General features: G+C 31.8%; 2 protein-coding genes across 2 annotated transcripts in view; both read right to left on the bottom strand.

The window, feature by feature from the left end:
- LOC104722704 lies at positions 1,063–3,248 on the bottom strand. Its single transcript, XM_010440911.1, has 7 exons — positions 2,839–3,248; positions 2,491–2,664; positions 2,296–2,388; positions 2,102–2,170; positions 1,743–1,949; positions 1,527–1,652; positions 1,063–1,442 (listed from the first exon to the last, which is right to left on the bottom strand). The coding sequence occupies exons 1-7, from the start codon at positions 3,079–3,081 to the stop codon at positions 1,287–1,289; spliced, it is 1,068 nt and encodes a 355-aa protein (XP_010439213.1). The 5' UTR covers positions 3,082–3,248; the 3' UTR covers positions 1,063–1,286.
- Positions 12,920–13,735, bottom strand: part of LOC104751067 — a 3,409-nt gene continuing 2,593 nt past the window's right edge. The window contains exons 2-3 of the mRNA XM_010472947.2: positions 13,421–13,734; positions 12,920–13,313 (exon numbers count right to left, since the gene is read on the bottom strand). Of these exons, the coding sequence (XP_010471249.2) occupies positions 13,059–13,313; positions 13,421–13,734 (569 nt within the window). The 3' untranslated portion in view covers positions 12,920–13,058. The remainder of the gene's footprint in view (positions 13,314–13,420; position 13,735) is intronic.

A 13,735-nucleotide genomic window follows, 5' to 3' on the forward strand; every position in this document is an offset into this window, starting at 1 on the left:
ATTAAACAAACCAATGCAAGTATGCAACAGAGAAGTAGTCTCTAACCGGTGAAGATGATTTCTTTTTGCAAATTGAGTCTCCTCATATGCATTAAAAATAAAAATAAAAATAAAACTAGTTCCATCCCTGACCTAATTCTTCTATATATATGAGTTTTGTTTGATTTTTCTAAAAACCGGCCCTAAACGATTATGAAGATATATACTAGAACAAGTACGTAGTTTTTGTTACCTGCAGTAGAGAACATTCGGGCGGTTAGAGTTTTGCTACTTGTTCTCGCTGTTTTCTACTTTCTCGGTGGAGAGGAGAAATCACAGAAACTTGGAGAAGGCTCTCTACGTTATAAACGTAGCGTATATATATTATAGATAGAAGGAACAAACTAGGGTTAAGAGTTATAATCCTAATCCTATATTACTTTACTTCAAGGGGAATTTAGCTAAAAATTGTAACAGTAATAATAATTTCTCTTACTTAAAACTAATAAAACGAATTTTCTTAATTTCTAAAAAAAAAGTTTTACAGCCTGCTCTGGAAAATCGCCCGAGCGTGTTAACCTGATTGAGATATTGGATTTGAGTCCATTAGGCAAGGACCGTTTCAACATCATGGATCATGGTGAGCAATTGTTGCGGAGTCTTTTCAATGCGGTTTTCTGAAAGAGACACGTGAACTCCTCATCGATTCGGGAATTGAGTACATACGGACTACGGTTTTTGATGTGGTTTTGTCGTTTGCAAAGTGTCGGAAAAAGAATTACAAACGCAACTATATATATATATATATCCAGTATATCCAGTCGTGACAATGAACGGCATGATCTGAACGAGTCCAACTTCAATTGATTGACATCACTCAGCCTGCTCCCGAATAAACAAAAGCATACATAGTATGAGGTTTGAATCCCATGCGGCTACTGTCTAATCATTGGTTTATGGTCCACCACACACACATTAAGGTTGAACTTGAGCATAGCTCTACTTTTTGGAGGTGGCCTACCACAAAAGTATCTACCTCGTACCAGACATTCCTACATTCAATATGTTGCATGTAGTAGCGGCTATTTGAATACCAAGGATTTAAATGTTTATGAGTAGGTTGACCAATCAAATATACTTTAACCGGTTCAAACATAAAGTCCTAAATTTGACGGACTTGTGAGATATCAGATGCTTGAGCAAAAGCAGAGTTCCAATCTATTAAACTTTCAGAATCGAACAGGAAGTAGAATGAAATTTGTCGACCTTGCAGCAACTGGTTGTGTGTGGCTGAAGACAACCGAAAGTTATGAAAATCCTTTCTTTCCTTTTAGATTGATAACAGAGAGCTCTTGTTCAACATACTCTCCTGCAGGTATCGCCGGATATTTACTTGCCAGTGATGATTCCGCGAAATGACCCAAAGGCTTCAGCTCGGCATCAGAGGCGATGTGGGCAAACAACTGCAACAATAATACCAAATCCCTTTTAGATTAAAAAACCAAAAGAGTTGAGAGAGCTTCTCAGGAAATTGGTTTTTGACTTACAGTCGAGGAAACTCTCCATAGGCTTCGGTTTTGTTCTTTTGCTAATTTGATTGCATCCTTAGTCTTGCTCGTGACAACCACCTCATGCATTCCGGCAATGCATTCTCCAGCAGTCAGCCATTCTATCTGGACACACATGAACACCAACATACATAATTCGAGATATTTATTTGGCTGTTCGTTCAAGTAAAACACAAGGCAGTAACATCTCCGTACCTGTTTTCCAGTTTGAATCAAGAGGCAACCTACGGGGACTTTAACCGCAACCTTTTCCCCATTCCTTAACCAAATATACAGACCAGGGAATCTACTTTTTCCATGAATTGTTAGAAAATTGAGGTCGTAGTGGTATCCTGCAAATATCGTCCCCTCCTCATTGTAACAGCTAAGATCACTTCCCGTTGGAGCAAGAAGATGAGGACCCTGAGGAGATTCACAAGAACAACGTACGCTCTTCCAACTTAAAAAGAAATCCAAACACTTAGCCAATTCATCCACAAGTTAAAGCTAAATGTAGGAACTCTTGTTTCCACAGAAATCTAATAATATACATACATACATACATACATACATACCTGCTTCATGAGTGATGTAAATGCATCTTTAGGCAAACCAAACCCGATCGCTGCCATTTCAGCAACAACCTAAAACAAACAATTTAAGACAATAGAAAAAGAAAAAAAGAAAAAAAAAAACCATCAGCACATAATAGTTAGTTATAATAAGTAAACAAGCATCAGATTCCAACTCTCTTGTAGCAAAGCCTCACCTCCACCGCAGATATCATCTTATAACCCCATGAGTCCATTACTTCTTTCCACTCTGGAAAACCTTCCGGTATAACAGGCTCAGAGTTGAGCTCCTAAACCAACGACACTTTCAAATCAATTACAAAATCCATCTAAATAAACACATATACAATAACAAATCTTTTATCGAAATGTATCCCCGACATCTCTCACACCTTAAACCGTGTGTTGGATGGGCGAGGACCAGCTCTCCACATATATCTCCACTTATGATCTGGTCCTTTAGGAATATGTGGTTTGTATTCGTCAGACATAGTCTTGAACTTTTCTTGCATCTCTTCATCAACCAAACTTCTAGGAACTTCAACTCCCTCCGGCGTCACACCAACCTTAATTTTAAAAGATTGAAACTTTTTCAAACAACAACAACACTAAGATCTGTGCCCTAATCTTACCCTAACCATTGGGCTTAACTCAGATTCTAGAAATTGAAATTGAATGTGATGGGTTAATCAAAGATTCGATTTTTTTTCTTTTTCTTTTTTGAAAGGGGGAAACGAAACCTGATAGTGGAGATGAGGTCTCTGTTGGAGTCGTTTGAAATCATCCGACTTTTGGAAATAAGTCTCCATCATGTCGATGAATCGATCGTTGTCTTGAGCACTGCATCGCGGATCTTTGACAAGGAGAGCTCCGGTTTCTCTGAGGATCCGGCTCACTTCTCGGCACGAATCGAGGAGATCAGTTCCCAAATCGTCGCCGGATGATTCAAGGTAACAAGACAGATCTACGACGGGTAACTCCATTACCGACAAAAAAAGAGCAAGAGACAAGAGTAGAAGTCACCACCACTTGTGTCTGTGTGTTGTATATATATGGCGGGAGATTGAGATGGAGGAGTAGATTTGATGAATGTTAGCAGTAGTAAGACTAGTCGCCAATCCATTGTTCATTGTATCTCAAGGAGAAAAATGGTTCAGGAAGAGATTGTTTACGTTGACCAAAAAAAAAAAAAAAAGAGATTGTTTACTTTTTAGAAAGTAAAAAAGTAAATATTCTTTTTGGATAAAATTTACGTTTTTTTAACCATTCAAGATTTTTTAAAAATAGAGTGGTTTCCGGTGAAATAGAGAGAATCTAGTAATTTTTTTTTTTTTTTTCAGTTACGCATGAATCAACAATATGTAGGTTTTGAACTGTTTTTTCAAATGGTTTTTGATTTTAGTTCTTTTTCTTCTAAAAATTCATATTTGAAAAAGTGAATATCCTGAAAATAGAAAATCTAGATTCTAACAGGTTTTACTATATTTCAACCCAAAAAAAAAAAACAGTTTTTACTATTTTTTTTTTAACGGCAAATCAATTATATTAGGGAGATTCTCAAAAATAGCACTAATTTGAGTTTTTTTGCCAAAACTAGCACACACTTTCTAAAGTTCCAAATCTAGCACAAATTTTATAAAAATAAATATTTTTAATTTTGAGAAAATCTAAAACATATCTTCGATCTATTATCAATGTAGTGTTCTCTTAGCTGAAGACTCTCTCCTCCAATCCTCTCAAAGTCATCGAAATCTAATAAAACCCGTGACACCATCAAAGATCCAAGCAGAAGCTGCTGCTCGCACCTCACTCTTCAACGAGATTACTTAGATTTTAGGTTCAGATGTTGTCAAACCATATGAGACTACGCGGCTCAGATCCCATGAGTCAGGACCAGTTTCTTGCACGCAAGGTGTTCGTGAAAATGCTGCAACGAGATTTTCAGGCGAGAATGAAGAAGAGGCTAAGAAAGTTGTTGTTGAAGAAGCTTATTACTTCATTTCATTGCTTATTACTGCATTACCATCACCGTTCCAACATCTATTCGCATCTTCGTGAGCCACGCTAAACCCAAGTCAAAGTGAACCAAATCTGTAATCGTTGCTTCTGTCGCTATTGCATAGCAGTTATTGTTTGGTTGCTTATCAATTGTACGCTCGAAGGAATCGAAGAGTTTTTCTGCTTTGATACGATGTCTTTACTGATGGCGGGAGTTCCGGGACCCAAGTTTATATGTTTGGTTACCGGGTTGAATCGGAAAACCGGTGTTTGAGTTTGGAGAGGAGAGTTACGCTAGTTTGAAGTTGATGGAGATACAAGCTAAAGAAATTCTACCATTGATGGAGAGAAAAAATGTGCTTGGAGCTGCTAGGACTGGTTCTGGTAAAACCTTAGCTTTTCTTATTCCTGCGGTTGAGCTTCTTTACCATGTCCGCTTTACTCCTCGCAACGGTACAGGAAAGATCCCACAAAAATCTTGGATTGTATCCTAGATTTCCTTGAAAATTTAGGAAGGATCCCATGAAATATCAGGAAAGCTTCTTTTAACTTCAGGACGAGTTTCATAAAAAGTTAGGATTTCATGAGAACACTAAAAGATTTTTTGGCTTTATAGTTTTTTCTTCCTTTGTTGTATGTTCGTGTTTACCACATATACTGTATTTCTTTGTATGTTATTCAATTTTTTTTGTAGTAATGCTGAGTTTTTTTATATTGAATGTTTTCTTGTTTTATGAATTCAAATTTTTGTTTTCACAAAATCATTATTCATAGATGCTTCTTTACACAATTCAAATTTTTGTTGATAGCTCGTAGAATATTTTCTCATGTTCTTGCAACTTCAAAAGCTAGCACCTAACACTCTTTGTAAATTCACAAAGGAATTCATGACATTCAAGAAAGGCTCCTAGAATTTCAGGATGACCTTCATAAAAAGTATTGGAGTTCATGATGAACTTAAGGAAGACCTTCATAAAAAAATCTGGACATTGGTAAACATCAGAAAAATGAAATCTTTACCCTTCACTGATAGAGTAATCTTTGTCATATTGGACTTTCATAAATGAAATTTATTCATGAAAGATTGAGTGATATTTAGGAATGATTCTTTAGAATTTAGGACGACTTTCATAAACAAAATAAAAAAAAATGAGCTCTTTGACATTACGAAAGGAATAATAGAGTGTAACCGGTAAGTAAAGCTGTTCATTTGCAGAAAATAAAACAATAAACATTAATATAGGTTACACACCAAGCTGGATGCAAACAAAATCATTTTAGGAAGGATTGAATGATGTTTAGGAAGGATCCTTTAAAATTCATGATAGCTTTCATAAAAAAAAAAATTAAAAAGGCATGGACATGATTGCACAACCAAAATTGATGGTGGCTCAGCCTGAAAAGATAGTTAAAATTTCTAAACTGATTAACACGTTATGATGAAAAAGACAAAAATAGTTTCCAATGGTGGTACAAAGTAATGGATACAATGAATAACATTTGGATAGGTGGAAGATATACAGTTAACCGAATGCATTGTGATACTGTGGTCGATAACTCATTACTTTGTTAATTAGTGAGTGTCTTCCTAAAACCACATAGTTACTACGTCCACAGAACCTTTGATTCCATGAAGGTTTTCTAAGATCAGGATGTGTATAAAATAAAATCACTACCCTCTTTCTACTGGAGTAATCTACTAATATTTGACACAGTGAAACAAAAAATCAACAAATAAAAGTTTTAAAATCATATTTATTTAAATTTAGGAATGATTTTTGCGATTCAGGATGACTTTCATAACAAAATTAGGAAGACACAAAACCAAATCATTACTCATATATATATATATATATTATGATGTGCAACAAAATAAAATTAATATCCCTCACTAAATGGAGTAATTTGTGATCTATTTAGGCAAAACATAAATAAAACATTCAAAACTCATTTTTAAAAAATTAGGAAGAATTTCATAATGTTTAGGAAAGTGTCCTTGAAATTTAGGATGATTTTCCTAAATATTTAGAAATCCCAAAAATTATGATGACTATAACCAAAAGATCATCTACCATTGTACTCTGCCTCATTGACACTAATAGTCTACTTTATAACTGATAAAAGAGAAGCCAGAGAAGCTGACTATATCAAAACCGATGAAGACACATATCCCATCACCGAAATTAACGACAAAACACATCATCCCCCAAAAGATTGGAAAATTTGAATAAATTTGGCATCTTTTAATTACATGTGAAGTAAGAACTTGAAAGCCATTAACATCAACGCTTCCCATTAGTGGAGGACTAGTGTCCCTAATCAAATCTTTAGACAGTTCATCACCATCATCGTTTAGCTTTGTCTTTTTAAAAGACTGGTTTATTCGACTCTTTAGCTACCACTAGTTTATCAATAGTTTAAAGAAACTCCACAACAATCTTGATTCCTCCATTCACAATAAATAAATTTACCATATGTTTCATCAAGTTTCTCAATTGAAAACAATGCTCGTACAACTAAAAACCAAAGCCATATGATCAAACATGGTTTGTGTACAAAAACTCCAAACGTACCACCATTTTGCAGATTTCTTCTCTCATAGAAATCTCCATTTGCTATAACGCTTTTGACCATGACCATGTTTTCTATTAGAAACCCAAGTTCCTCTGTAAGTATCTCCATCAGCTCTAGTAAAAGTCACAAAACCTTCCATTCTCCATATTCGAATTCACCTTCGTAAGTAGCTCCACTAGGCCGCGAGAATTTGCCTTTTCCTGAATCTCTACCTCGTTTCCAATCACCTTCGTACAGACACCCATCTTTCTAGAGATACTTGCTGGATATGTGTCAAAACCCGCCGGAGAAGCTTTCCATATAGAGATATTCATTGGGATTTGGGAAGCGGCTTCTCAACATCAACTAAAGGCGTGGAAGTCACACACCTAGTCGTTCCTTGAGATCTCGATCTCACCATTGGACTAGAAGACTGAGCTAACAACACCAAACAGTCACGTCTCTCTACTTCGTCACTGTTTAAAATCACCAACACCAAATAGAACTACGAACCCAAATTATAATTGAATCGACGAATCTCTGATTAAATCACTTCATTGAAGCTTATATCGATCAATCTAGCAATTAACTGAAAGATATGAGATTGGAAATTTGGAAAATTCATCACAAACTTCACGGGATCAAAGTAAAGCTTAATTAAAGCTTCAAGTGAGCGATCTCAGATCGGAAAATGAAGATCTCAGATCAGAAAAATCATCGCAAGCTTTGTCGGAGAGAAATGTTACAGAGATCGAGTTTGCTTTTTTTGAGTTTTTTAAAATAATAAATATTGTTCTTTATTAATACTCAATATTAAAAAAATGCTAGATTAGGAACATTTCAGCTTTTGTGCTAGTTTTGGAACAAAAACCAAAAGTTGTGCTATTTTAGGGTATTTCTCATTATATTATACCATAAGCGTTTACATGATACATAAAACCAATCAAGTACAACCATTGAAGCAAATATAGGAAATTGAACACAATTCCAATGAAGAAGTGGAAGTAACTCTGCTTTCTAAACGAAAACCTTACGGGCAACAGAAAAAAAATCTGTTAAGTCCCTTCTTCATACATTCGTCAAAGGCTAACATATTATAGATGAAACTCCTAAATACTTTCTGCATTACCATAATTGAATGAAAAATTTGATATGTTGTTTGTGATGGTTTTGAAACATGCCTTCCGAAACGCCAAACAATATGCCGGTTAGCAACCATGGATTCCCCATTCATAAAGCCTGTAATTTGTAACAGAGGGACAGCAAGATCACCATCATTGGACTGTGGCCTTAAGAAGAGGAGGTTATCGCGGGAGTCAATTCCTTTAAACGGAGAGGATAGTAAAATAATTCCGGGATCAAAAACCCAAATGAGATCTTCAAATCTTTGCTTAGGAGAAGATTCATCGTTGATAACCGGAGATAACGCCGGTGTGAGAGTCCACTGGAAACAAACCGTACGTAAAGGAAGATATCACGATTCCATTGAATCGACACCGAACCGACGCAAATCTGATAAAGATGACAACCCCAACATCGATACAATGAGACAAATTATGCCTCGCACGAACCTGACACCACCCAATATGCAATTGAGGACAAAATCCAGTCCGTACAAAAGATTAGAGACATTGAAATCTGACTTTTCAGATTCATCGTCGTGAAGAACAAAGGCATATTTCGATTAGAAATATTACCAAAAATAATATAAAGAAGGAAGTGAAACAATTTAAATAGAAAGAGAGAAGGCAACCGACGCCGGGAAACCAGCGCCGGCCGGAGAAAGCAAAAAGTGGAGGTTTCTTATCAAAGATACGCGTTGGGAGAATTGCTCGTCCTTATGTTCTTTATTTTATTTTATTTTTGTATGTACAATTTTTACTATTTAGATATAAGTTTTGGTTCAGATAATTGTGTCTTTCACAAACAATATTGTCTATTTAAAAGTTCATGTCTTTTAAATTCTATATTAGTCTGACGACTAACTAATCATTTTTCTTTAACACAGTTTTTTCGTATTTATGCAGGAGCTAAATAATTTGAATTCAATATCTACTATACAATATTATTCTATAGTCTAACTAAAGAATTTTGAAACGATATAGTAATTTTTAATCAACTTTAAATATCACAGCTTCGTCTATTTACGTATTTTCATAAAATAAATATTTTCAGTATTTAACTATTTAATATTTTATTTTTAGAAGTTGTGTTATAATTTTCAGTTGCTACATTTTCAATCAGGGTTAAATATATTTTATTTTATAATTATTTTATTTAAAAGTTGCATCTACTTAATGTAAATCGTCTTTCGATAGTTCACTAGATTTTAACCCGTGGTACACCGCGTGCATATAATTTTATTATTATTTATATTTTATATTGTATTTGTTTATTAAATATTGGATTTTTCCAAATAGAGGAATAACTAAATTTTCTGATCGTTTGTGCGGCTAAATGTTTATATTGATTTTTTAACCCGCAATATACTTTATTAACATTTGTTTGTTATATTTATTTTTTTTGTTTAGTATTTAAGATTCTGTTTTGATTTTACTTAATGATTTAATTATTTTAAATAATCTTAGTTAAATCAACTTAATTTTTATATGTCAAATATTCTAATATTAATAGTGTTGACAAATAATAAAATAAGGATTTAACCCATATTACCACAAATTTAATGATATTTTATTAATTTCAACATGTCATTTTTACAAATCATCTACTATATATAACCATATTATATAGTATTTTAAAATTTTTAATTTTACATATTCGTAATATTTTAAAATTTTATTAAGTTTATATTTATTAATTATAATATTTAAATAGATGTGAATCGAAGTTTTTCTTACGTTAAGAATCAAAGCTCACAGGTTTTGGAAAACAAAATAGTAATCAAATTGTTGTTTTCTTTATTTGCAAAAGATTCATAGAAAGAATATTTTCAATACAAAATAGAAGGTGTGGTTAAATATATCATAATTTCTGTTTCCATATTGATTTTGCTGTATTTTTTTTGTTGGAATGGTATGTAAAATTTCTAGAAAGCAAAATATTATGTAATGCTATTTTTGGAAATTTTTTAGGGATTAATTTTGTAAATATATATAAATAAAAGAGTAGAACCCAAAATGTACTTAAAAAATGTATATATAGATTAATTAAATATTGGATGTTTTCCATATAGAGGAATAACTAAATTTTCTGATCGTTTCTGCGGCTAAATGTTTATATTGATTTTTTAACCCGCAATATACTTTATGAACATTTGTTTGTTATATTTATTTTTTTTTGTTTAGTATTTAAGATTCTGTTTTGATTTTAATTAATATAACAAAAAAATAATGGATCTAAATACATAGTAAGTCATTTATATACTATGATTAAGTCATATTTTACCTAATGATTTAATTATTTTAAACAATCTTAGTTAAATCAACTTAATTTTTATATGTCAAATATTCTAATATTAATAGTGTTGACAAATAATAAAATAAGGATTTAACCCATATTAGCACAAATTTAATGATATTTCATTAATTTCAACATGTCATTTTTATAACTCATCTACTATATATAACCATATTATATAGTATTTTAAAATTTTTAATTTTACATATTCGTAATATTTTAAAATTTTATTAAGTTTATATTTATTAATTATAATATTTAAATAGATATGAATCGAAGTTTTTTTTTACGTTAAGAATCAAAGCTCACAGGTTTTGGAAAACAAAATAGTAATCAAATTGTTGTTTTCTTTATTTGCAAAAGATTCATAGATTGAATATTTTCAATACAAAATAGAAGGTGTGGTTAAATATATCATAATTTCTGTTTCCATATTGATTTTGCTGTATTTTTTTAATTGGAATGGTATGTAAAATTTTTAGAAAACAAAATCTGATATAATGCTATTTTTGGAAATTTTTTAGGGATTAATTTTGTAAATATATATAAATAAAAGGGTAGAACCCAAAATGTATTTAAAAAATGTATATATAGATTTAGCGTCACATCTCTTCATCATAATATTTTTTTACTAATAATAACAATACCAATAAATGTTTCTGAAAATTGTATCTAGTTGTTCATAAAATATCTTATGTTTTTTAATATTTAAAAAATATCTAGTTGTTCATAAAGCCCCCTAAATAATCTCCTATATATTAAAAGAGAAGCATTTTGTTAAAAATGCTGATGTGTCGTCACCAGAGCAATTTAGAGATTTAATTTCACTTAAACATCTCAAGATAAACATATTTACAAAAATAAGCTTTTTGATTTAAATGTGTCATTACAATATATAAGGAAATGTTTATTTCATTATTATTTACATAAATATGCCATTAGACTATATATATAGGTGAGGTTTCTATCCCTTATATATTAAAAGAGAAGCATTTTGTTGAATATGGTCATGTGTCGTCACCAGAGCAATTTGGAGATTTAATTGTAGTTAAACATCTCAAGATAAACATATTTACAAAAACAAGCTTTTTGATTTAAATGTATCATTAAAATATATAAGGAAATGTTTATTTCATTATTATTTACATAAATTTGCCATTAGAATATATATATATAGGTGAGGTTTCTATCTATTAGTTTAAAAAAACGTAAGACTTAATTATCTGTTAAAACCATAAAATATAATTCATTATTTAATTATCATATTTTATAACATATTTAATTATTAAAAAGTAAATTACATTTCACAAACTATTAAAAACTTATTCATCTATTTAACTATTTGAAATGCAAAACTTATTCTCCGATTTAAAAAACAAATCTGATGACTATTCAAGTATATTTAAAAAAATAATTATCACAATAAGCTTAAAAATAAATTACATTTCATAAACAATTTTAAATTTATTCACCAAATTAAATTTTTGAAAAACAAAAATATGTCTCCTATTTAAAAATTTCAATGACTATTCAAATATATTTAAAATTTTCTCATAAATAACTACCACAATAATCATAAAAATAAAATATTGACTTTTTAATAATTTAATAATAATATGATTCAAAGATATTAACATGATATTGAATTTTTTGAAAACCCTAGACATTCATTTTTCCGATAAATTTTCACCGCTACTATATTTTTTAATTATTATTTACCATTTTATACCTTTTCTCATTAAACTTAGGATGAGTTTAATTTTATTAGTCTAAAATATTGTTTTATCAATTTAATGGCATATCAATGTAGATAATAATGTGAAATATAAAATATATGAATTTTATTTTTAAATTCATTTCTACATTTCACGGGTGAAATACATTTTTACAAAAAATGATTAAATGCAAATTTGAATAAAGCAAAAAAGAATATGAATAAAACTTTGTGACACCTTAGATCTAAAATAATAATTTTACTTCTAATGAATTTATTTGACTCGATTTATCCCGCATATAGTGCGGGTTATTACCTAGTAGGATGTTATGAGACGTCTCTTATTTAACAGACGAACGGATGGATATTGATGATCGTTTAACGCGAAGAAAATAACAACCTTTTCATGAATAAAAACTAAATCACGGATTATGCAATTGAAGTTAGGTGCTACTTAGGTAAAACCCATGTTTTAAATTATCGTTAAGAGCTAGTGGAGATTTTTGAGATGGGTCTAGCTTAGAGAGTTTAATTCGAGATTAGTTTTTCTGTATCTTTTGCGGTTTTTTTTCTTTACCACAATAGCATCTTCTGTTATCTACGGGGGTGTATTCAAACCATGATTTTGGAGAATTTGATGGGATTTAGGAAATTTAGAATTTTGATAGATTTTAGGTAAGTTCATATGATTTTCTGTAAAATTCTTTCAAATCCCACCTAAAACCATGGGATTTGGATTTCTGTATTTTTAACTAAACAAATCCTCTAGAATCCTCCAAAATCCTAAAAATTATTAAAATCCTAATCCACAAAACTGTTTTGAATAACAGTGGATTTTAAAGTAGATTTTTAAATCATCAGTTCAATAACAAGAGATTTTAATGGATTTTAAAGTAGACTTTTAAATCATCAGTTCAATAACGGTAGATTTTAATAGACTTTTTAAAATCCATGATTGAATAACATAAAATTTGTAAATTTCACACAAATCACTTAAAATGTCAAGTTGAATACACCCTCCTACGTATCTGATTTGCCAAATCATGGTTTCTCTCTGCATACGAGGACACTGGACTTTAACAAAACTAAACACACAATTCAAGGTAAGATTAAGAGTTGAAATGACCATCCTTGGTGCATGATATCTTAAAATGACACATCCATCATCCAAAATATGTCTTTTAGAAAGTAGAGATCTCAACTTCTCAAGGGTCTTACATATATTAAAAAAAGGTCTCCTGTAACAAATTCTTCCACTAGATAAGATATTATCTTTCCCTAATCGATGGATAGGCGTGGGACACAAAAGTCAACAAGCAGACCTGATGGCCCTATTATGCGAGGCTGCCCTGCCCTTCGAGAGTTGTAATAAAACATCCTGCTCAAAGCCACTTTGAGAATTATGAACTTCCTCTTGTACCATACCTTCACTGTCGCGATGGACTTTCCATAGATCTTCTCGACTCCAAGAATGATCCCATCTCTAAGTCCAACATAACTGGCTGGCTCACCTGAGGAGCCACAGTAAATTCCCTACCACACAATAAAACAAATGAACAAATATATTATAAATCAAATGTTTGTGATCTCTCTCTCTCATATTTTATATATTGAATTGACAACGTCTACCAGAAACTTACGTCTTGTTGAAGTTCAAGGTGTGGACTGAACACATGCAGTTTTGCTCCCACAGGTTGATGCACCAACAAGTCACGTGCTTCCTCAATATCCTTAGGCTCAATCACTTGTCCTTTCATGGAAACGAGAGCAGGTTTGTACGATGATGGGGGCTTTGACACAGATCCCAAGTGTGGCCAATCTTCTGCTTTCGGTATGCCTTTGTATAAAGCAAACTCAAGGCAGCCTTTGACAGTGAGCTTGTGCCCGTGTGAGCCAGCATTGTCCACCAAATACTGAGCTGAGTACTCAGTATGGACGCTATCCAGCTTAAGTGC

The sequence above is a fragment of the Camelina sativa genome, chromosome 2 (genome assembly GCF_000633955.1).
Source record: "Camelina sativa cultivar DH55 chromosome 2, Cs, whole genome shotgun sequence".
Lineage (NCBI taxonomy): Eukaryota > Viridiplantae > Streptophyta > Magnoliopsida > Brassicales > Brassicaceae > Camelina > Camelina sativa.